The following is a 21,299-nucleotide window of genomic DNA, read 5'->3' as shown; positions in this document are numbered from 1 at the left end:
TCCTGTGGCTCTCACCACCCACCCCCCACAACCCCCGTCTGTCTTCATCAGCCCCCCAGTGTTCACTGCACGGACGAAGAACCACTTCAACAATGCAGAAAATGCTTTATAGAAAAACAGCTGCGAGATGCAGTGGGTGCTTTGCAGACACTTGGATTTCAGATGTCAGCAAGGCACAGGATTAAAAACATGCAGCAGGCGCATCAGGGCCCCGCCTCCTCTCTCCTCCCCCAGCACTAGCCCAGTGAAGTTCAAAACAAAGGGAATCAAGAAAGCAATGATAAAACGCAGAGCAGTGCACCCCAGCAGAGCTGCTATAAGCTGCCCTGAAAACATGGCCTTGTGATCGTCACACCAGCTCATCACAACGGTCCTCATAAATTACTCCAGTAGATTTCCGTGACCAAGCAAGTCAAACTTGTACCCAAAACTCTCACTAAAAGTCACAGGCAACATCCCTTTGTTTTGTCCTTTTTTCTACGGATGTATATTTTAATAAAAATACTCAAGTCCCTGATGTTGTACAAGTGTTTTTCAGAAACCAGAGGCGAGTATGTGATCTCTCATTGAGAATTAAGATGTGGCCAAAATTAAATGTGGTTCTATCCCTCATAACAACTCAAATTTTAGAATGATGCATCATACCAGCTGTCTGGGAACAAATGTATTTTGTTGGCATGGGAACAAAAGAATTAGTCTGCATTTTGTAAATAAACTGTGGTTATTAAAATTACTCGAAACAAGCCAGAATAATAACCATTAAACATGAAAAGTCAATAAAAGTCTTTGAATTATATTTCTGTTGCAATTATTATTCCTGTTTTCATAATGTGCTTTGGGACAAAACATAGTTTCGAGCTGTTAGTACTTTTAAATAGATTTCACTACAGATGAGTTAGCCAACAGCAGCTAAGGCTGTGAAGTTTTAAAACCCACTAAGGAAAATGGAAATTAAAGACTTGGAAATCTGCAAAAGACTAATTCTCCCTTTTAACAATTGTCACAATTATTGCTTAATTGATTTTCTGTCTGCATAGCATCTTCCTCTGGAAGGCTGCTGGTGACTTTATAGGTTCCTTAACCTTGATGACCACTGAGGTGGTTTCAAGATAAGGAGTGCCAGCCAAGGAAAGCTTTAAATATATTGATGTTGGTCCTAATATCCATGCTACTTCCTGATAGAACACCAGGCACTATGGGAGGTAAGTAAATTCCTTGGGGGTACAAAAGCTAGCCCTTATAATGGGGTAACAGGCAGAGTTGCTAAGGCGACATGCTTTATGTTGCCAGAAGCTACCAGTACTCAAGGCACCTGATTTTCTCCTTATGCCCAGAAACCTGGGGAAGTAACTGCTAAGGTCTCTAGACAACATCAAAGACTTTGTTGAAGTCTTTCTGCCTCATCCATATGAGGGCATCTTGTGGGAGAGATTTGAATGGAAAAGAGAAGAGGAAAAGGCAGACAATGTGGCCTTTGTGGCAACCTGGACAAGCCGGGTGGATGTTCTGCTCAGAGGCATAAAGCAGGCAGAGATGATCTCACTCACAGGTGGAATCTTAAAACCAAAACCAGTCAGATTCATAGAAACAGAGTAGAATGGTGGCTGCCAGGGGCTGGGGAGAGGAGGGTCAAAGGCTCTGAACTTTCAGCGAGATGATGAATACGTTCTGGGATTGAATGTCCAGCACCGTGACTAGAGTTAATAAGACCGTGTCGTACCCTTGACATTTGCAGAGAGTCAATGTGAAGTGGCCTCACTAGAGAAAAAGTAATTATAGGAGGTGATGGATGTGTCCACGAGATTAATTATGGTGATCATTTCACAAGATATATCAAATCACATTGTATATTTCAAATCAGCATTTTTTTTTTGGTCAATTATACCTCAGTAAGTTGGAAAAAACTGCTGAGAAAAATAAAAGAGGAAAGATGGGCTTTCTGGGCAGAGTGTGGGCTTTGTAGCCTCTTGATTTCCCCCCTGCCAGTCCTGGTGCCTCAGTGTCTGGGGAGAAGCTCACAAGCCAAGAGAAGGTTCAATGATCCTACACACCCGAGATAACAGTAGGAAAAGACTGTCGATAATTATTTTAACAAAAGTTTGGGCAAGAATATGCTCAGGGAGGGGGATTGCTGGTGGCACAGGGGTTAGAGTCAGCGCTGTCAAGCTGTTGCCAGTCACTGCGGGGTGAGTTCAATCCCTGGCCAGGGAGCTGACCCACATGGCACAGCAGACCTCTCCTGTCTCCCCTGCTGCTCTCCTTAGCAGTGGATTTCAGTCAGTCTGCCTATTCTGCTCCCCACTCTGTCTCTGGTGAGTCCTCTCACTCTCTGTAACTCTGGCCTGCACCCCAGTTCTTGTATGCATAAATGAATAAAAACAAATCTTAAAAAAAAATATGCTTAGAATATGTGTACGAGGCCCAATACCAAGGATGTGAACTCACTATCCCAAGGTGGGTGGCTTTTGGGAAAACTTTATCCTCAAACTCCTTGTAGCATGTGGTACTGTTCATCCTTCCTTCCTGGCTTCTGCCCTCCCTCCTTCCTTTAGTCCATGGATTTGCTGAGTGGGAGAACCTTTAATGGAGTTCTTAGAGAGTGCCACAAGAGCGCAGTTGAATGAGGGACAGGGGTGGGCAAGGTGGTTTTGAGGATGAGACTCCGGACTCAAAGGCTTTAGAGTATTTGCGTTGGACAGCAAGCCCATGGGTGCCATGAAGAGGACACATAGGTCCTCACTCTATAGAACTGTCGTGTCTACTAGGCAGCCCTGGGTTTTACGACATCACATTTTTCTGGTTCTGCTCCTGTCTCCCTGAGCACCTGCTCCCTTTAAACCCTCTGCAGCCTCGCCTACCTTCTCTGGTCCCCTGGGCATGGGATGGCCATGGCCTGCTCGAGGCCTTTCCTTGTCAGTGTCACCCACATTCCATGGGCTTTTGTGTATCCCCCATCAAGATGGTTCAGACGTGTTAACATTTCTGGGGCTCTCTCTTGGGCTACAGCTTCAGCTTGTCAGCTATAAGTTCCCAAGAAAAGTCTTACGTTAGCACCTCAGGCTCCTCATCGAAAAAAAAAAAAAAAAAAAGGACATGTTTTTGACATAGTCCTTCCCTTTGGCCTCTAAATCTTTGTGCTCCATGAATTCTGAGTCTTCCATCTACTCCCTATTTTCTTTCCACTTTCTGACAATCTCCAGAGTGACCAGTGGTGTGCATATTAGTGCTAGAACCTCTGAATTAATCTCTTTTTCACCTCTTGCTCATCTTATCTTTTGCTGCCAGATTCATCTTTCTGGACTATGAACATGGTCGTGTAATGGTACCCAGTTAACAGGAAAAAATCCTCAATGGCTGACAGCAGCTTTCTGGCCAGTGACTGAATTCCTGACTTGGGCATCAGGGCCGGCAGCAAAGGCCCTGCCACAGAGCAGTGCTCGGTAAAGAGCAGATACTCGGATCAAAGGCTTTGTCTCCTTCTAGCGGTCTTGTTTTCTTCTTCGCTCTACTGCTTTCTCACTCGACCCCCTTCGCTGTTCCCCAACTCCTCATGACTCTCCTGCTTCTTGTCTTCCCTCGTTCTGTTCCCGTGTCCTTCCTTTCCCCGAGGCCTGCCCGACCTGTCTCTGTCTCCAATTGTGAATATACATAATCACACACGTTGCATCTGCAGTAGGTCTTAGGGCTTCTGAAGTATTTTATACACGTTTTCTAGTTCTGATGCGCACATCAACAGGTATGCCTGACTGATCTCCAGAGAGGTTAGGTGATCTGCAGTGACAGGGAGGGGCCTAGGGTCCCTCAGACCAGCCCTCAAGGCCTCTCCTGTCTGCCCTCCCCCACATCTCGACCTGGGCCCCTGGGACCGCCTCTGCTCTCCTTCCCTCCCCAAACACAAACACTAAGACTATCTTTGGTCACTAGGGTCTCTCCTAAATGAGTAGATGATCAAACTTCAAAGTGGCTGCTACAATGCTGGATGAGTGTGAGGAGTGGCTGGTTTTTCACTACGGAGCTTAAGCATGGGTGACTTGTATGTGTGGACCAGACTGCCAGTGCTTGGACATTCACACCAGGTAAGGCTGAGCACTGAACCAGCTGGTGCCCCAAAACACAGGCCATAAGAATCATGAGGTCCTTCTTGGCAGCCGCTGCTCCTCTGGGAGAAGGCCCGTGGGAGCATCGCTTCCTGGCACCCGCCCTACAAGGAGTGGGTGCCCCAGCCCCACAGGCTCTCAGAACAACTCCACGTCAGCAAGGGCCAAGCCCTGCCTGGGTGGCAGGCCCAAAGCTTTCAGGGATTAAAGATCTCCCTCCACCCCCATGGGGTCAGAGAGTTGGAAGGCGGTATCAGTGTTTGTATTCTTGCCACACTGCTGGTTCTGAGCCTCCAAGCCCTTCAGAAGAAAAAGAACTTTCTTTAAATTCCACGCTTGGGTTTTCCATTTTATACATTTTTTTTTTTTTCACTCAACTAGACTATAGACTCCTTGAGGGCAGCAACTATGACTTATCCATCTAGCACAAGATGCTGATCAAAAGAACAAAATGTTGAGCGATAAAGCCTGCCTGCTCTGAAACGCACAGCACTGTATTTTATCTATTTGCTCTCTGAAGGAATGTTTTTTTCTCATACATTTATTTAAAAGAATCTTCAAGGAAACTGAATGCCCTGGGTAACCAAAGCTATAAATACTTTTAAACTTGAAGTTATCTAATGCGAAGGAGGGGTTTTGTTACATGCATATGATTATCTATATTACATTAGGTTAAAAATTGGACATTGTTCAGTGCCTTTGTGATAAATAAGTTTTATACAGAGTTAAGAGGACCAAATAAATTTTTAGATTACTGCTTCCTCTCTCTCTCTCTCTCTCTTTCCATAGTTTATCATACTGAATTATCTTGGCCAGGGCTCGCAAATTACTTAGTCATTGTGAATAATGAGATATTGTTAGGGAAGTGAGTTTTAGTTCTACACATACCTGAACCACAGGGAAAAGTGGCATAGATCTGTTTTATGTAGTGGTCTGTTTTACATGCTGTTCCATATAATGGAAAGTAATATCCTGGGCGTGAGTAGCTCACCTGCGTGCATCTGCCTCCTCTTTCTCCTGCTGGGCCAGGGAAGGCACAGCCTCTCCTGAGGACTCAGTTTCTTTGCACAACGCGGAAGTCCCATCAGAGGTTTGATACCCTTTGCTGTGATTACGGGATTCTTGCTGAGATTTTATCTGGAATTAGAAATTACTAACTTCTGGCATGGACACAAATAGTGATGGTTTTTAATTACTATTTATGGCTTACAGGAAGGGCTGTGTTTCTGTGAGGCTTAGACAGAAAATGAGTATTTTCTAATTTTACTAATGTTTTCTTAATATTCCTAAGGAGAAAACTAATCCTTTGTGATGAGGGATGGACGAGCCTGCTTAGGCTCGCTGGCCACTGCCGGACCGGCCAAGGGTGAGGAGGGAGGAGAGCTGAGGGCAGGAGGTGAGTGGTGGGCAGGACGGCTACCACCCATCAAGACCTGATGAGAAGCAGCTTTTTGTTTTTAATTAAAAACACAACTTTTAAAATGCCTCGTTCATTTTTTGTTTTTATAGAATCAAAAACACAGGAATTTTTCTTAAATGAAAAACAGAGACAATTTAAACTTGTTTTAAGCAGGCAAGTTAAAAAAAGCAGCCCAGGAAATTGTCCTTTGTAATTCTGCCAGTTTCAATTTTGTTTCTTTATGGAACTAGTATCAGAATAATAATATTTGGTTGAAAAGAAAAGAGAAGAAAGTTCCAGAAAGCTGTTTTGTGCACATTTCAGTTGTTTCTGATTGGCTGATGTTAGGCTAGCTACTGTTATTGTAGTTGCCTTGACAGATGGCAAAAAAAGAAAATCATATACAATTTCCATATTGTAAGTATCCTAAATAAGCTCATCTATAAACAAAACGGATGTGACAATACTTTCAATTATTTTCGAGCACTTCTGCTGGTGTCACAAATTGAAGTGGGGGAGCACAGTCAAATGTAGATTAAATAAAAGTTAAATTAAATATAGATGGGCAATTGTCAAATATCCATTATTTGCTATTTGGTTTATATTTTAAACAATTTGGTATTTTTTCCTAGCTACCTCTTAGGACCTTGTGGAAAGAACCCAATATTTCATGGTTGCAAATATGAAATATTTAGCTTTACCCATGGGTATTTCCTGACATTTCTTTGGTAAACTGCAGCTAATAGAAGATATCAGAACAAGTGCAAGAAATATTGTAAAAAGCTATTGTCACTACGAAGATGAAAGCAACTTTGATGATCAAAAAGAAGTCAATAAAAAAAGACTGAAGTGGTTCCTGAATCCTTCCCTATTGTTCATTTGGGATTTCTTAATTTCCCTACTCTCAATATATTATGGAATTTTCTGTGTGAAGTTTTGCCATGAATTAGAGTGATGTCAACAAAGTTTTACCTTGAATCATATTTTATCATAGACTGGAGAAGCTCCAAGTTCTAGAGAGCACTGTTTCCTGCTTGTCTGCTTTCAGCTTTAGTGTCCTTGACAGGCTTTGTCCTTGACAAAGGAGGTCAAGCAACAGTGAACTGATGCTGATGCCACCTGGACACCACGCAGCCCTCTGGGGGAGGCGCTGTCACTTGGCCCAGCCTGTTCTGGCCTGTCCCTTTGCTCTTTCCTCTTCTCTGCCCACAGAGGGTTAATGGCATTTGCTACTGTTTTGGATTTCTGGAACAGTCTGTTTTTCTAACATCCTCAGTAAACTCACTTTTCTTGTCATTTAGAAATGTTGCAACTTAAAAAGTAGCATGAAGGGAGCAAAGGTTTGGAATTCAGATAAACCTGGGTTTGACTACAACTGTACTATTTACTAACAATATGGTCTTGGACAAGTTACTCAATGTTTCTAGGATTTAGTAGTGGGTTTTATATAATACTGGATTTATATGGCTATTATGAAGACAAGCGGGATGATATGTATAATGTTTGTCATCTTTAGGCACTTGAAAAAATATACTTGTTATTAATTTCTTCACCCTAGTATTGCCCTATTTTGCTACCCTGTTATTGATTGTATAACACAGGCCCTATATCACATATACATGCATTTTATATATATATAATAATACATGAGATAAAGATCACACTGGTATATACTAGCGGTGAGGAGAGAGTTATGGGAGAGAAAGTTCAGCGAGGATTAATACTCAATGTTTTTATTAGGTGTTGACTTGCCCTATTTGTACAAACCTCCATCTTAGAATCCTGTCTGTAAACATCTCCAGAGTTAAAGGAAAAAGACAAAAGCTTCCTTCTTAGCCTTCTTTTAGTGTTTACTCTTCCCACAAGGTCAAAATGACCTAATCTAATATTTCCATACTGAATTTACTATGAGAAATCCAATGTATAAACATCTGCCAATACCTGTGTTAAGTTCCATGGTTAAGGACTGGTGGCATTTAGAATATCAACAATGCTATTATATCCCATGGCCAAATATTGTACAATGCATTTATAAAGGTTTCATTCAGACTTACTATATTTATTGATACACTGTTGATTTTTTAGCTTAAATTGTCAAAATTACCACAGAGTGTAATTCACTATAACCAGAAGAATTGGGTGAAAATAATCCTGTCACTTGAAAATAAAACAGATCATTAGCCATTGTCATAGCCAGACTATTCTGGTTGTATTAGATTTATTTTATTAATATAACAGAGAGAAGAGAAAATTAAAATTCAAAGGAAAACATGATTCATGTCTTTAAGTACAATAATGACCATTTATGTTACTATGGTGACATGGCACCATATCTGGTTGGCTGATTTCCCAACATCCATCTCCCCTCTTGCCTGTCCATGTTATCCTTCCTCTCCTAATTCCATCACATGCAGGTGGATCTTGATTGGTCTAGGCTTCCAACCTCTTGTTGGGGATTGGACATGCCAAGATGAGCATGTGATCTGGTTCTGCCCAATGATAGGAAGGGAAGGGTGTGTATAGGGGCTGGTTCTGGAAAAGGTTTCCTAACTCTTCAGAAAAGGATCCCAGAAACACAGTCCCTTTCTGTCCCTGGATTTTGCTAGGTCTGGATGGCTTGCCTGGAACTGCTGTGGTCATCTTGGAATTGCTTTTAGAATAAAGCCAACCCCAGAGGTAGAGCCATGAGGATGCCAGAGAAACAGAGCCAGAGTCTGCCCAACCTACAGACTTCAGGTTTTGTACTAAAGGTAACAATCCCTTTGCTATTTGTGACAGCTAGGGGTGGTGTATTCTGTGCCTGGCAGCCCAAGTGTCCCTTTGGAAACAGGAGATGCGTGAGCACCTTGACCTGGAGGAAGTAAACCAAGGGCCGCGACACCGGAGAGGACAGTACCTGCTCCTGTGACTCCAGTTCCTTGTGCTGTAGCTTTTTCTCTGCACATCGCACCTGGTTAGAACGGTTTTCCAGCTCATCTTGTAAAGCCTGAAAGAGTGTAACACGGAGAAAAACTAAGATTGGCACCCTTGGAAAAAAACAGTTTAACCACATGAACTGGCATTAAAAAGCCTTCAGACTTCTATTACTATTGTCCCCAAGAGTGGGGGTGAATAAACCAGGATTTTTAGTGTCAGATCCAGATGTTTTCTACTTTAGAAATACCTAGTATAAAAAAATCCAAATTAGAAAAGAGACACATCGGCAGACGTCAATTCATTTTATGAAAATATCTCTTGTATTAGCAGCCTAGGACCAAAAACACGTAATAAAGCACAAAGCCATTGCTAATTAAAATTAAATCTTTAAACAAAAAATGAAATTGCTCTCATTGGTAGACTACAAGGTACACTTACACTCTGAAAAATATTGTGACAGACAGCAATTATAATACTGGACCACCAAGATATGTTTCAAAATTAGACTATGGTCATTTGAATCCATTACAGTAAACTTAAAAGAATTTATTGAATTGGAGTGGATGGCATGGGATTTGAGGGATCTATAAGAAGCAGGCAACTCTTTCAGTTGCTAAGTAGCTGTTAGAAGTAATTCAGATTAATATGGGGAACTTAGAAACAACAAAGCTCAATAGTTATCACTGCATCAGTTACTACCTTAAATAAAGATGTGAACTAGGAAAGAAACAGTAATGAGTCAACAATCTAATGGAATTACAGATATATAACAGAGTTACAGCAAGCAGAACACACGTGGTGGTAATGCAAAAAATGTCCAATAAATTCTCAACATAAAATAAAATTCATTTAACCAGCTATTGAGTTTCTGCTCTATGTCAAGAACTCGAGTTCTTGAGACATACTCTGGATAAAGCGATGCAAGGAAACAGAGTAAAAAATCGCCCTGCATTCGTGAAACATACATAATGGGGGCAGACAATCAGCAAACAAGTATGCTAGCTATCACTGACAAATGCAGAAGAAAAATAAAACGGGAAAAGGGGATATTCAGGTACTGGGTGGGAGAGGGGTGTGGCAAAGATGGCCCACAGAGGCCTAACGTAGAGACCTGAAGGAGCAAAGAGAAGTCATGCAGATACCTGCAGGAGAGCCCGCAGAGGCAGCGTGGAGCACGGGCACTGGAGGACCTGCAATGTCAGGGGCATGATGGTCAAGTTGCAGCAGGTCCTGTGCAGTCTTATAACTCAGTTAAGGACTCTGGATTCTATTTGGAGTTAGATGGGAGCCCCTGAGGGGCAGGGCGAGCAGGTGTTGTTTTGGTTGCTGTCTGAATAGACTGAAGAGCGGGGAGAGGCCCCTGAAATCTACTGGGAAAGGGTGATGGAGAATGGGGTGGTGTTAGCAGAAGGCGGTGTGGGAAGTATCAGAGTCCCCCTCTGCAGGAAGCCAGAGGAGGCAGCCAGAAGTGATGCAGTGCCTGGGGAGCAGGAGGAAGCGGGTTGGCTTGAGCAGGCTGGAGAACGCAGCTGGGAAGGCTGAGGGAGGGGCAGGGGATGAGGACAGCCTGGAGCTCCGCCTGGGGCCTGAGACAGTTAGGTCCAGGATGCTACACCTCCATGCGGAGATGCTGGAGAGCAGTTAGGTGTGACTGTCCAGGACAGACACAACGTCTGCGTTAGTAGCCATCAAAAAGTCTTTCAAGGCAATGCCAGTCTTTCCTTCACCTAGACATAAACAGGTTCTTCACCTTCTCTGGAATTCCAGATCCACCTAAATGTCTGATGAATGCTAAGAGGGTCACCCCCTACATGGAAAAATATGCTGAAGTCCCTCCAAGGAGTGACCTCAAGCCAAGAATCTCTAACTTAAAAAGTAAATTGGTTTGAGAAGGAGGTTAAAAGCTTAAAGGGCTCTTGGACATAATACTTGATTACAAGTCCAGCCTTCAGCCCAGTCCGAAGATGAGCTTGGAACTCGCTATTCTTTGTTCATAATTCTGTGACGCTGGTCTCTTTCTGAAACCACCAATGCCATTGTTCCTGCATCTGTTGACCCATAGCATTTGTCCCGCTTTGATAGCAACCAACAAGCGGAATCTGATCAGCTTCTCTTAAGGCATCACCCATAAGGGTGACTACCTTGGCGTTGGGAAGAGTATTTGTCCAGTGAGTGCTCCCCAGTTCCCACTCTTCCCCGAGAGCCGGTCCACCCTCCCAATTGCTCCCACATCACTAGGGATCCTCAGCATTACAGAGGGGACAATGGAGGTTCAGTGAAGTTAAACGGCTTGGTCAGGGCCACTAGTCCTGAATTTTAACCAGTGACTCCCAGCTCAATGCTTGTGTTACTCCGTGCTGCCTCTTTCCCTTGGAACCTTTTTCTCTGTTCTTTGCCTGGAAGTTGCTGCCCCACCCGCTCTGCTCGATGCTGTCATCTCCCTGGCCTGTCCGAGGGCTGAGGAGAGCCTCTTCTGGGCTGGTCTCTCTCCAGTGTGTAAGAGAATCAGTGTCCACGGGTGTGTGGGACTGAGGGCGTCGGTGGCTCGGGGTTCTCCTCTTCCTGTCTGCAAGTCCAGTGCCCACTCTGTGCCTGGCACACACTTGGCACAGAACACATATTGGTGGAAGGAACAAATAAAGATTTGAACGATGCTCCCTGAGGAAATCTCCTTCAATCATCAGGGCTTCCGACTGTCCTTAATCTGGTACATTTCGCTACAGGTGATTATGCTTCTTAAAATATGGAAGAGATAAATAGAACTTTTAAATACCTCTATACGTACATCTATGAAATTACTATTTGGAATAATATATTGTCTGGTTTCTGCTACAATATAAAAAGCAATATTCCTTTAACTTCTTTTTCATTTTCATTTTTATTTCATAGGAAAAATATAGAGACGTGCATCTCCCAAGTCCTGACAAAACCGGTTCCTATCTTGTCCCCCTCCTGCCCTCCATCCTGTCACCCCCATCCACCTGCGTCCTGCCCCCTCTGCTGTCCGGCCCCCTCCCCCACAGTCACTAGCCTCCCCAGGTGAGTCAGTGCGTGGGGTGGGGTCAGCGGGGAGGGGAGAGAGTGTGACCTTTGATGGGTTGAGCTGAAGGTGCTTAAGGTGGGATTTCCAAGGGAGCCATCATGTTAGGGAGGTGGGTCTGAAGGGTGGGAAGGGGTCTCAGAGGCGCAGAGGAAGATGCTGTCTGACAGAAGTAAGTAAAAAGCAGAGATTCTGGGCCCTGCCCAAGTGACACCTGCAGTAACAGCAGGCAGAGGGGGCGGAGGTCAACACAACTGGTGTGAACTCAGGCGCAGGAGACCTTAGTATCACGGGGATGGAGCCCAAACGGAGTCCAAGAGGCCAGGTAACAGAATTAGAGCCGATCCTTCCTCTCTGCGTGGCAGAGTGAAGAGGCTATTAAGTCTACCACATTTTATCAGTCTTATCAAAATAGAAATGAAATTACATTTGCTTTTCAAAAAGGTACTACTTTTTAAATTTGCTCAGTTTAACTCAAGATGAAAAATGTGATCTCCCTAAGGTTAATCAGAGAGAGTAGGATGTCTAGAAATTACTTTTATTATCTATTTAAAAATCAGTTTAAAAAATTGAAGAGTAACCAAATAGCATTCCACTTTCAAAAACATTCAAATGGAATAGATGAAAGGAAAGTGACAGTTTATCCTGGCAGCTGTTCCTGGTCTTGTATTCCAAGAACCAATTAGGCAGAAGTGTCCAATCTCGGAATCCCACATAAGGACGATGTGAAAATGACCACAATTCCTCCATCGGTACAAGTAGGAACTTTCTTTTAAGTGTGACTTCTTTACTTAAAACCCTTCAAATCTGACTCTTTTAGCTAATTTCTGAGAAAAGCCCAGGATAAATAAAGAGGCAATGCCCAACACTGTCTTAAAGATATATCACAAGAGCCTCCTTCCCTGGTGGTGCAAGGGGTTAAGACGCAATCTATGAAGCTCTCCGCAGCCCCTGCAGCAGGAGTTCGATCCCCAGCCAGGGAGCTACCCATTTGGCATGGCAGACCTCCCCTGTCTCACCCGCTGCTCCCCTCAGCAGTGTATTTCTGTCAATCTGCCTGTTCTGTTCCCCACTCTGTCTCTGGTGAATCCTTTTACCCCCCACACCTCTGGCCTGTACCCCAGTTCTTGTATACATACATAAATAAATCTTTAAAAAAAGAGATATATCACAAAACCCATCTTGAACAGTTAAACTTTTTATTCTGCAAAATGATTCTTCATCTCCTAGCTCTGCTGTGTTAACTTGTATCATGACTGGACCCACAATCCTTTTCTCCCAGTTAAACCCTTGCCTTTAAGGAAGTCAGCTTGCTGTAGGAACTACACTTGCAGAGTGCTCTGTGTGGGTCTGTAACAAAGAATGACACTCCCCCACCCAAACTGTAAATCACATAATAAGCTCTACAAGAATAACAAATGTACATAACATACCCTCTAAAAGGGAGAGGATTATAGGCTAATTTTATGTTTGTTTAAAATAGGAAAATAGAGAAAATTAAAGTGTAAAAGATTTTACATTAATCACTTTCCAGGGTGAGGAAGAGGGCCTGATAGCTCCTAATGAACAGCACCTGTTGACAGCACTGGAGCTTTTCTGTTGGTTGTGGGGGGCGGGGGAAGAGTATTGTGGACCCGGTTTATGTTAATAAAATTTATAAACATAATTCAAAACAAACCACTCAACTTATTAAATCATGCATTAAGGAACAATGTGTAGTCTTAAAAACCATAGTTTCCTCTTGTAGTTTTGAATCAATTCAACCAGCATGGAATGATGGCAGATATAGGCCTTTTAATAATGAATAAATGGAACAAAAGTTCATTTCAATTGTAAAGTGGTTAAAAAGTTATTTAGTAAAGGAAAACTTCAGTGGAAGGGAAATACTGTGCTAGGAGGATTATGCAGAGATACATATAATCAATCATCAAAATGTTCCCGGGACACAAGACACAGGTAAGACCAGACTTTCAGACACAATGTCTTAGTTAAGGCCAGTCTTTCTCGAGACTTCTGACCTGGCCTTCCCTGACCTCTCAGCCTGCCACACCTGTGAGCCAGGGATGAGTGTCCCAACCCTCACATGATCGCTTTGACCTCTCCCCAGCTCCCTAAGAACACAGATTTGTCTTCAGTCCATAACCCAGAATATCTAACCCTCAGCTTTTTGCCAGTCAATACAATCTCAATCAAACCCTCAACTTTCCAAGCCTTACTACCAAGCCCTCAGTTGTTGGAAATCTGGAAAAAATCAACTTGCCAATCCAAACAGTGCCCTCCACAGTGTAAGACTCACTTCTCTTCAGAATCACTAGTTCTGAATATGCTGTGCCAGCAGCGAGAACTCCAGAAGCGCATTCTCTTTCATTTTATGTTTCACAGACTATGGATTGTGCCTCACGCCCCCCACCTTTAAGTTTTCAAACCACTTCTCACTGACTTGAAGTTTGATGTGATTTACACTTACATTCTGCTGCATTCTGTGTTGCCTTGTGTTGGCAAAATGCTTGTGCCTGGCTTTTTCACAAGTTACGGTGAGGGCGAGGAGCACCTTTTTCTTGGGCCTGCTGTACCTCCAGGGACAGAGGGTAAATGGAGGCGTGCCTTGCTTCTGTCCCCTCAATTCACTCACATGTCCTCTGGGAAGTGGGTGAATGGTGACCTTTTATTTAAAAGGACTGGAGTAAAGTGCACGTAAGCAAAAGAGGGTGGGTTGTCACACTCTGTATAAACATGAAACCAGGATTGGCAAAGCGGTTGCTTTTCAGGGCTTGGGTTAAAACTGTGGTCTGAAACAAGGATACAGGGGCCTTGCTGCGTGAGATGCTGAGGGCCTTCTCGGTGGTCAGCGATTTCATGAGAAAAAGAACAGAGTATTTATACTAATACTGCTGCCAAAAAGAAGCCAGCCTGGCAAACTGTTGAAAATTGGTGAACTGGGTACTGGGTAGATAGAGTTCTGCTTAGTATTCTCCCTACTGCTGTGTGTATTTGGAAGTTTCCAGAACAAAAAGTTAAAAAAAAATTAAGCTTTTCCTTCTTAAAAAACATGAAGTCACCATATCCTTCCTTTCATGAGGTTTGAATTTACTATCTTCTTGGGAGAAAACAGATGATTCATTCATCAGTCAACAGGGAGAAAGGATGGATGAAGCTCCCCCAAGTATATTTGGGACATAAGGTGCAGAAGCAGGGAGGGACGTGTTCCCATTTGGACCTAAGGGAAGATAACTGGCAGGGAAAACGTAGGTACATATTTATTGAGGTCTAATTTGCTTATAGTAAAACTCCAGTTTTATTTTTCAATGCTAATGGTTGGTTTTTCACTTGAGACATGGGCTATGGTTTAAAATTGGTATCAAATATGTTAAGATTATACAGTGCTGCTGTTTGGTTTCACGGATTGGTTTACCCATCAACCAGAAATGACCCCCGAACTGTAAAGTCAGGGAAGCGACAGGAAGTAAAAAGGGGGTGAGGAAGGCTCTCATTTAAGCCGTAGTTGTCTTTTTAATGACACCCACATTTACTGAAGCAGCATCAGTCAGGTTCAGTTTACAAATGGCGCCCACAAGATTTCTGAGGAGAAGCTTTTCTTTGACATGTAAGAATGTTTTCCTTTCTGCTGCTGCTAACTGAGTGTTAAGGGAAAATACAAATACAAACAATAAAAGCTTGCCATATTTCCACGTCAGACATACAGGATTTTTGAAAATCACATCTTCAGCTACTGGGCTATAGCAAGAAGACGTAGCCTGGGGCCTCAGCTGAGGTGACAGGGAAGATGGCACAGCAGAGAGGGATTTTTTTTCCTGTGTTGGTCACCGCTATTTAGAGAGGGGACTAGGGCACCTATTTTATTGTTGTTAAATAGGTTAAATCTTCTAAAAACAGTAACAATTCTTCTTCAACTGAAATGTCAATCAAGACGTCTTTTAAAGGGATTTCCTTGCTCAGACCTACCCAGGATGAATAACAAACCACAGAAGTTTCCTAGTAATTCTACAGAAATGGAGACAGGTTCATAGGTGGATGTAAAGAAGCATTAGTGCCGAGGTCACTAATGTGTTCACAGCACAATGGTGGATGCTTTTTCTTTATGACTTACATGCAGGTTTCTAATTGTTTTTCAACTTCCAGTTGAAGCACATTTTTTTTTTAAAGATTTTTTTTTATTTATACAAGAACTGGGGTACAGGCCAGATGCGGGGGAGGGTGAGAGGATTCACCAGAGACAGAGTGGGGAACAGAACAGGAAGACTGACTGAAACACACTGCTGAGGGGAGCAGTGGGCATGACAGGAGAGGTCTGCTGTGCCATGTGGGTAGCTCCCTGGCTGGCTGGGAATTGAACCCACACTGCAGAGGCTGCGGACAGCTTCACAGCGCAGTGCTCAATCATCTGCACCACCAGGGAGGCCCGGTAAGCACATTTCCCCCCTTATTTCAAGCTTATAATATTCAACCTCTTATGATATTGGCAGGAGGAAAAGGAGATCGCTGGGAGTTTTAACCCAATACATGTGTTACTCTTCACATAGGGCAAAATTCCATTCAGGTAGGATCTTTCAGTAGTTCTGGCCACAGACCACATGCGTGGAAAGTACGAGTGGCCAAGAGCTGTGGCTGAAGCCTTTAGGCTTCTGAGTCAGTGTCAAGGGTGGCAGATCAGTGGCAAATATAAAAAACACAAGTCATGTCTTCTCTAAAGGATAAATACGTTTTCTTCTTTTCTCTTCTCTCTTTCACTTATTTCCAGTCTTTTAAACTCCCTCAACAACTTCTCTTAAATGTCCTAAAAAATGTACTTGTTAAAAAGCTGTTTCCTGGCCTGGACAGAGGTTCCAGGAGAAGAAGTCGTATCATTCTAAGGCTTTGATGATGTAAGGATGCTGGAATCTTCTAAGGCACCTCGTTAACGTTCCCCTCCTCACACAAAAGACCGTCCTGACATTACTCTCATCCTCTTAAAGTAGCCAGTATATTTCTACTCAGGAAATTCAAAGCACATTTTCCTCTCTCCATCACTCTGGACAGCCTTACTTGTGAACAAGTCTTTATCAAGATAAACCTAGGATCAAGTTGTCGAGTCACAGTTAGGATTTTTCAGGATCCTAGAGGAATTTCCTCATCTGGCAGTGTGATGACCACTTGAACTGGAGCTCAGTCTCTGCGGTACAGGGTGGAAACTGCTAGTCTCTTCTGCACAAGCCTGAGGAAGAGGGAGCACCCATAAGTTGCTCATTTGCATTTTGAATTTCTTGCAAGGGCTAATCATTCACACATGACCCTTGAGCCTGCAGCTTCATTCCAATTCCCCTTGCAATAGCCCGTGAATTTCTCCTTCATTAAAACTGAAGTAAAATTCCTTCCTTCCACGAAACATTTTAAGTCTAGATCGGAGACAAGTCGTATCTCATGATCAGTCATTAGGCTCCCTATGTGTTAACATATTTACATACCCTTTCCTCTGTATTATGAATTTATCTAATTTCCCCCCCATGTTAGCCTTTGAACTTCAAAAGGGTAACAGCTTTGCTCCCTCCGCCCCCTGTATTTTTTAAGTGACCTCTGAAATTGTTGGTAGCGCGACATATACTGTGTAATAGAAGTTACCATAACAACCAATTATATAAAGATCAAGTTGCCTTTCATTTAAAACAATTGGGATATTCCCACTAAAATTTCTCCAGAGTCCTTTCTTCCCCCAAACTACATAACCATTTTTCCTCTTACCCTGTCCCTAGATAAAAATATCCACTTTTTGGGCCTCCCCTGGTGGCGCAGCTGTAGAGGCTGCCCGCAGCCTTTGCAGTGCCGGTTTGTTCCCCGGCTGCCGGCGAGGGTCCCACAAAAAAAAGAATGCACGTTTTGCCCCATCTGTGCCCTCCGAGTGGGTGCCTCTCCTGGTTTCCTCAGGGCGCCTCCATCAGTGAATCTGGGGGACAGGAAACCAGGCCCAGAACACATGCCCACAGCCTCACGGTCATCTCTGAAAAGGCCAGGAACGCACACCTGCCAAGGTCTGAGAGTACAGATTAGAGCAAAACACACTCAACTTTATGTGCATGAGAAATGGTCTGGAAATTCTAAAACTTAAAGATGTTTAAAAAGCCCAAATTTATAGCTGCCCAGTCAGGATGGGGAGAATGGCCGAGATCAGCTGCCTGAGCACCTGCCTTTTCTGCCTCTCCCCCTCCACCGACAAGAGGCCCGCCTTCTCTCTACCCCTGGGCCTTGACTGTTTCCTTCATCTTACTTAGAATGCTCTTTCCCTGTCTATGGTAAGGCTACCTTCCTTCAAAAGCCTCAGTGACTCCAAATGATCTGCATTTTGGTTTTCAGGTAGCCTTTAATGAATTAAAATGTGTGAAAGCAGGAGGAAAAAAATTGTGTTTTGCAGATTCAACAGCAATAATGATGCCATTAGCTTGCTTATTAGAGTGTGCTGTCCAAAAGAAGGGTCCTTACACAGTGTTATATGTTGAATTACATCCTCTAAAGAGAGTTACTGAAGTCCTAACCCCTACTACCTTCACGACCTTATTTGGAAAGAGGGTTACTGCAGATGCAATTAGTTAAGATGAGGTCATGCCAGAGAAGAGTGGGCCCTTAATCCAGTGTGACAGGTATTATTACTAGAAGAAGAGGAGAGACCCACAGGAAGACGAGGAGAGGCTCAGAGGAAGAGGAACAGAGACCCACAGGAAGAGGTTGGCCACATGATGTGGGAGGCAGAGATTGGGGGAGATGCATCTACAAGCCAAGGAGCACCAGGATTGCTGGCAAACACCGACACTGGAAGATGCCAGGACACCTTCATCCCCAGAGTTTTCAAAGGAACATGGCACCACTGATGCCTGCTGTCCCACAGCGTTTGGTCCCTTTCTGCTGTTTTAGCCTGCCAGGTTTTGGTACTTTGTTATAGCAACCCTCAGAAAGTGATGCAGATGGGAAGAAATTCTCCTCCCTTTGCAAGTTTTCTCTCTGAAACACACACACACACACACACACACACGTATTCCTCTCACACTATCTGGTCTAGATCTCATTTTGTCCATGTGAGGACCAACAGCATTCTCATCATGAGACAATCTAGAAAAGGTAAACTGTGTTTACTCATTGTTTTTCTATGATTTTGGGTACATGGTATCCTCAGGTTATAAAGGAAATAAATCATTCTAAAATAATGTTGGCACATTCTGGGAAGATGAAAGAGAAAATGCCCCCAGAAGTGGTGATAGGGATGCCCAGTCAGTTTCCAGCACCCCGCCCCCGACATTCATACAGGGGAAGGAAAGCATCTCTACTAGGTAAGGTTTTTTTTTTTTTTTCCTTCTTAACCTTAGGATACTGTGATATGTGGAGCCAATACTTATGAAGGAAGAAGTTTAAAGTTCTTCATTTAAATCACTTAGAATGAGAGGATTTACAAAGATCCTGTTTAATGTTCAGCTGACACATTGTCAAAAACATTTATCATGCAACCTTTGAAGTGTCTTCTACTCCCTTTCAGTTATTAAAGCTTGGATTGCAGTTAGTTATCAACAACGAGGCATACATGTGATAGTGTTTTTATAGCCAGCCTTTCAGTTTGGTTTCTGAACTACTAAGCAAAATGAAATTCTCCTGATCAGAAAAGTGATTAGTATCCTAGTTTCCATCTGACTGCACAAAACAGTTGATTTCCGAGATCACTTTATGTCAACCTAGAGACAAAGAAGAGAATTTGGGAATTTCATTTACAGGCCTTCCAACGCTCTAAGTTACAAGAATCCTCAGATTTAATAATGTGTGCTTTAATTAGACTGTAATTCTTTCAGTGCAAATTAGAAATAGTGGTCTACAGGACTGAGATTTTGCTTTCGACTTAATTCCTAATGTAAGCTTTTCACAGTGAGCATCCCAAAAGTTGATATTCTGGCAGGAAGAGCCAAAACTCTTCCTCAAAAATTGAATTAAATAATATTTATAAGTGCATACAATATTAAACATCATATAGATGAAAGGTCCATGCAGCAGGCCGGAATGCAAAAGCCTACCCGGAAGCCCACCTGGGGGGCAGGAATGCGGATACCTGCCTGGAGGATTCAGGCAGTGAGCCTCCCCCCTCCCCCTACCAGTCTCTTCTCAAAGAACCTCTACCTGCCCTACAAACTTTTCCCGCCATACGAGCCCAACTACCCACCTGACCTCTCCTCACCCTATAAAACCCTGCTTCCCCCTAACAACGTGCGCGACTCCACTGACCCCCGCCTTGGGTCTGTGAGGTCTGCCCGGGGCGCAATAAACTTTCCCTCCCTTTGAGAAATGTAGCCTGGCTCTCCTTTTCTTTACCGCGCTGAACCTTTCCCATTCTATGTCTTTGCGTAGTACCACAGGGAATAACAAAGCGGATGCAAGGGCTTTCGCTCTCACAACTGACTCTGCTACAGACCCTTCCCCTATTCTCTATCAGTCCCCTCCATCACTCCGACTTAGGAGCCTAATGAACGCCAATTCCTGAGCCTGCTCTTCTTCCACCCCTCCTTGAGTGCAAAAGTCTGACAAATATGTTCCCGTCCTTAAACCTGTGTTCGCATGTCACCTCAAAGGGGAGTTCGCCTACCTTCTTTTGCAGCTCACCAACTGCGTGGACACCTACCCGGACAGGATTGACCTCTCCCTACTCAGCCAACCGCTCCGGGAACACGCAGACCGGTACTTACCCAGTTCTGCCTCGGATTTCGACCTCCTCAACCAACCTTCCCTACCACTGCATCCAGGAGACCAAGTCCTGCTCAAATCGCTTCAGCCAAAGCCACTGCAGCCTCAGTGGACCGGCCCACACACGGTTATTCTCACCACGCCTACAGCGGTAACACTTCTGGGACACCCCTCCTGGCACCATCTATCACGGGTCAAACGTGCCCCTGAAGACAAACAGTATGTATGTTATAACCTGGCTCCTACTAGAATGTACATTTCTTGTCAAAATCTCCCCTAGCCCAGTGTCCTGTGTATGGAAATTCAAAGTTAGGGAGACCTTTGTCTCAGGATCCACTGAGACCACCCACTAGGTGGGTACTGCGGAGTGCCCACAGGCCAGATGCACAGCACCTGTCACTCTCACCCTAACTCTTTCATCGATTACTAACCCTATAAACACCTTGTTTTGTTTCTTTACCATCAAACCTTAGATCACTACAAAAATACCTATAGAGAATATGGGGGGTGCCCTTACCAGTCATGCACAGTGCACCTTCCAGACAAAGGCCAAATGTTCTCTCTGGTCCGTCATAATACGGGCTTCAATATGAATCAAGTTAGCTCTGCTATTTCAGATCCTTGGGACCAACGTTGGGTACAGGGAGTCCAAGCCGCAGTGTGCACTGGCTGGCATTCCTATCCAGTGGCAACACTGTCCATCTCAAGGGAATATGTCCCGACACAAAATGCCACAGTCCAAGTCTCCCAGGACATCCTCCATTCAGAACAAATCCTATAAAATCAGCTAACATCATCAGAAAAGACCGAGACACCCTCAACCTGGATTCATATAATCCAAAACACTATAACCTTCCTAAATGACTCTTTTGGGACTAACACCTCCTCTTGTTTCCTCTGTGCTTCCCTTCGGAGGCCTCTACTGGCAGCAGGTCCAATTAATCTCAATACCACTACGACAAGATAACGGACGCTGCTTGCCAGACTCCCCAACTTGCTTGCCAGACTCCCCAACTCTCAGTCCCCCTATGGGACTCCAATCACAGCTACCCCTGCTATCAAACTGATGCCCTTGTCAGCTTTCATTCCTGTGCTTCTAACATTTCGGTTACTTCTGTACTCCGAACAACAGCAAAGGGAA

At 43.8% G+C, this 21,299-nt stretch overlaps 1 protein-coding gene across 1 annotated transcript in view; it reads right to left on the bottom strand.

The window, feature by feature from the left end:
- The window catches only part of CEP112 (centrosomal protein 112), a 358,230-nt gene that overhangs the window by 28,230 nt on the left and 308,701 nt on the right, over positions 1-21,299 (bottom strand). Inside the window, 1 exon segment of the mRNA XM_037492830.2 lies at positions 8,393-8,482. Within this exon segment, the coding sequence (XP_037348727.1) occupies positions 8,393-8,482 (90 nt within the window).

The sequence above is a fragment of the Talpa occidentalis genome, unplaced genomic scaffold (genome assembly GCF_014898055.3).
Source record: "Talpa occidentalis isolate TD23 unplaced genomic scaffold, MPIMG_talOcc4v2.1 talOcc4.7, whole genome shotgun sequence".
In the NCBI taxonomy this organism is placed as follows: Eukaryota; Metazoa; Chordata; class Mammalia; order Eulipotyphla; family Talpidae; genus Talpa; species Talpa occidentalis.
The sequence above is the reverse complement of the archived record's forward strand: the minus strand, read 5'-3'. Positions and strand labels throughout refer to the sequence as shown.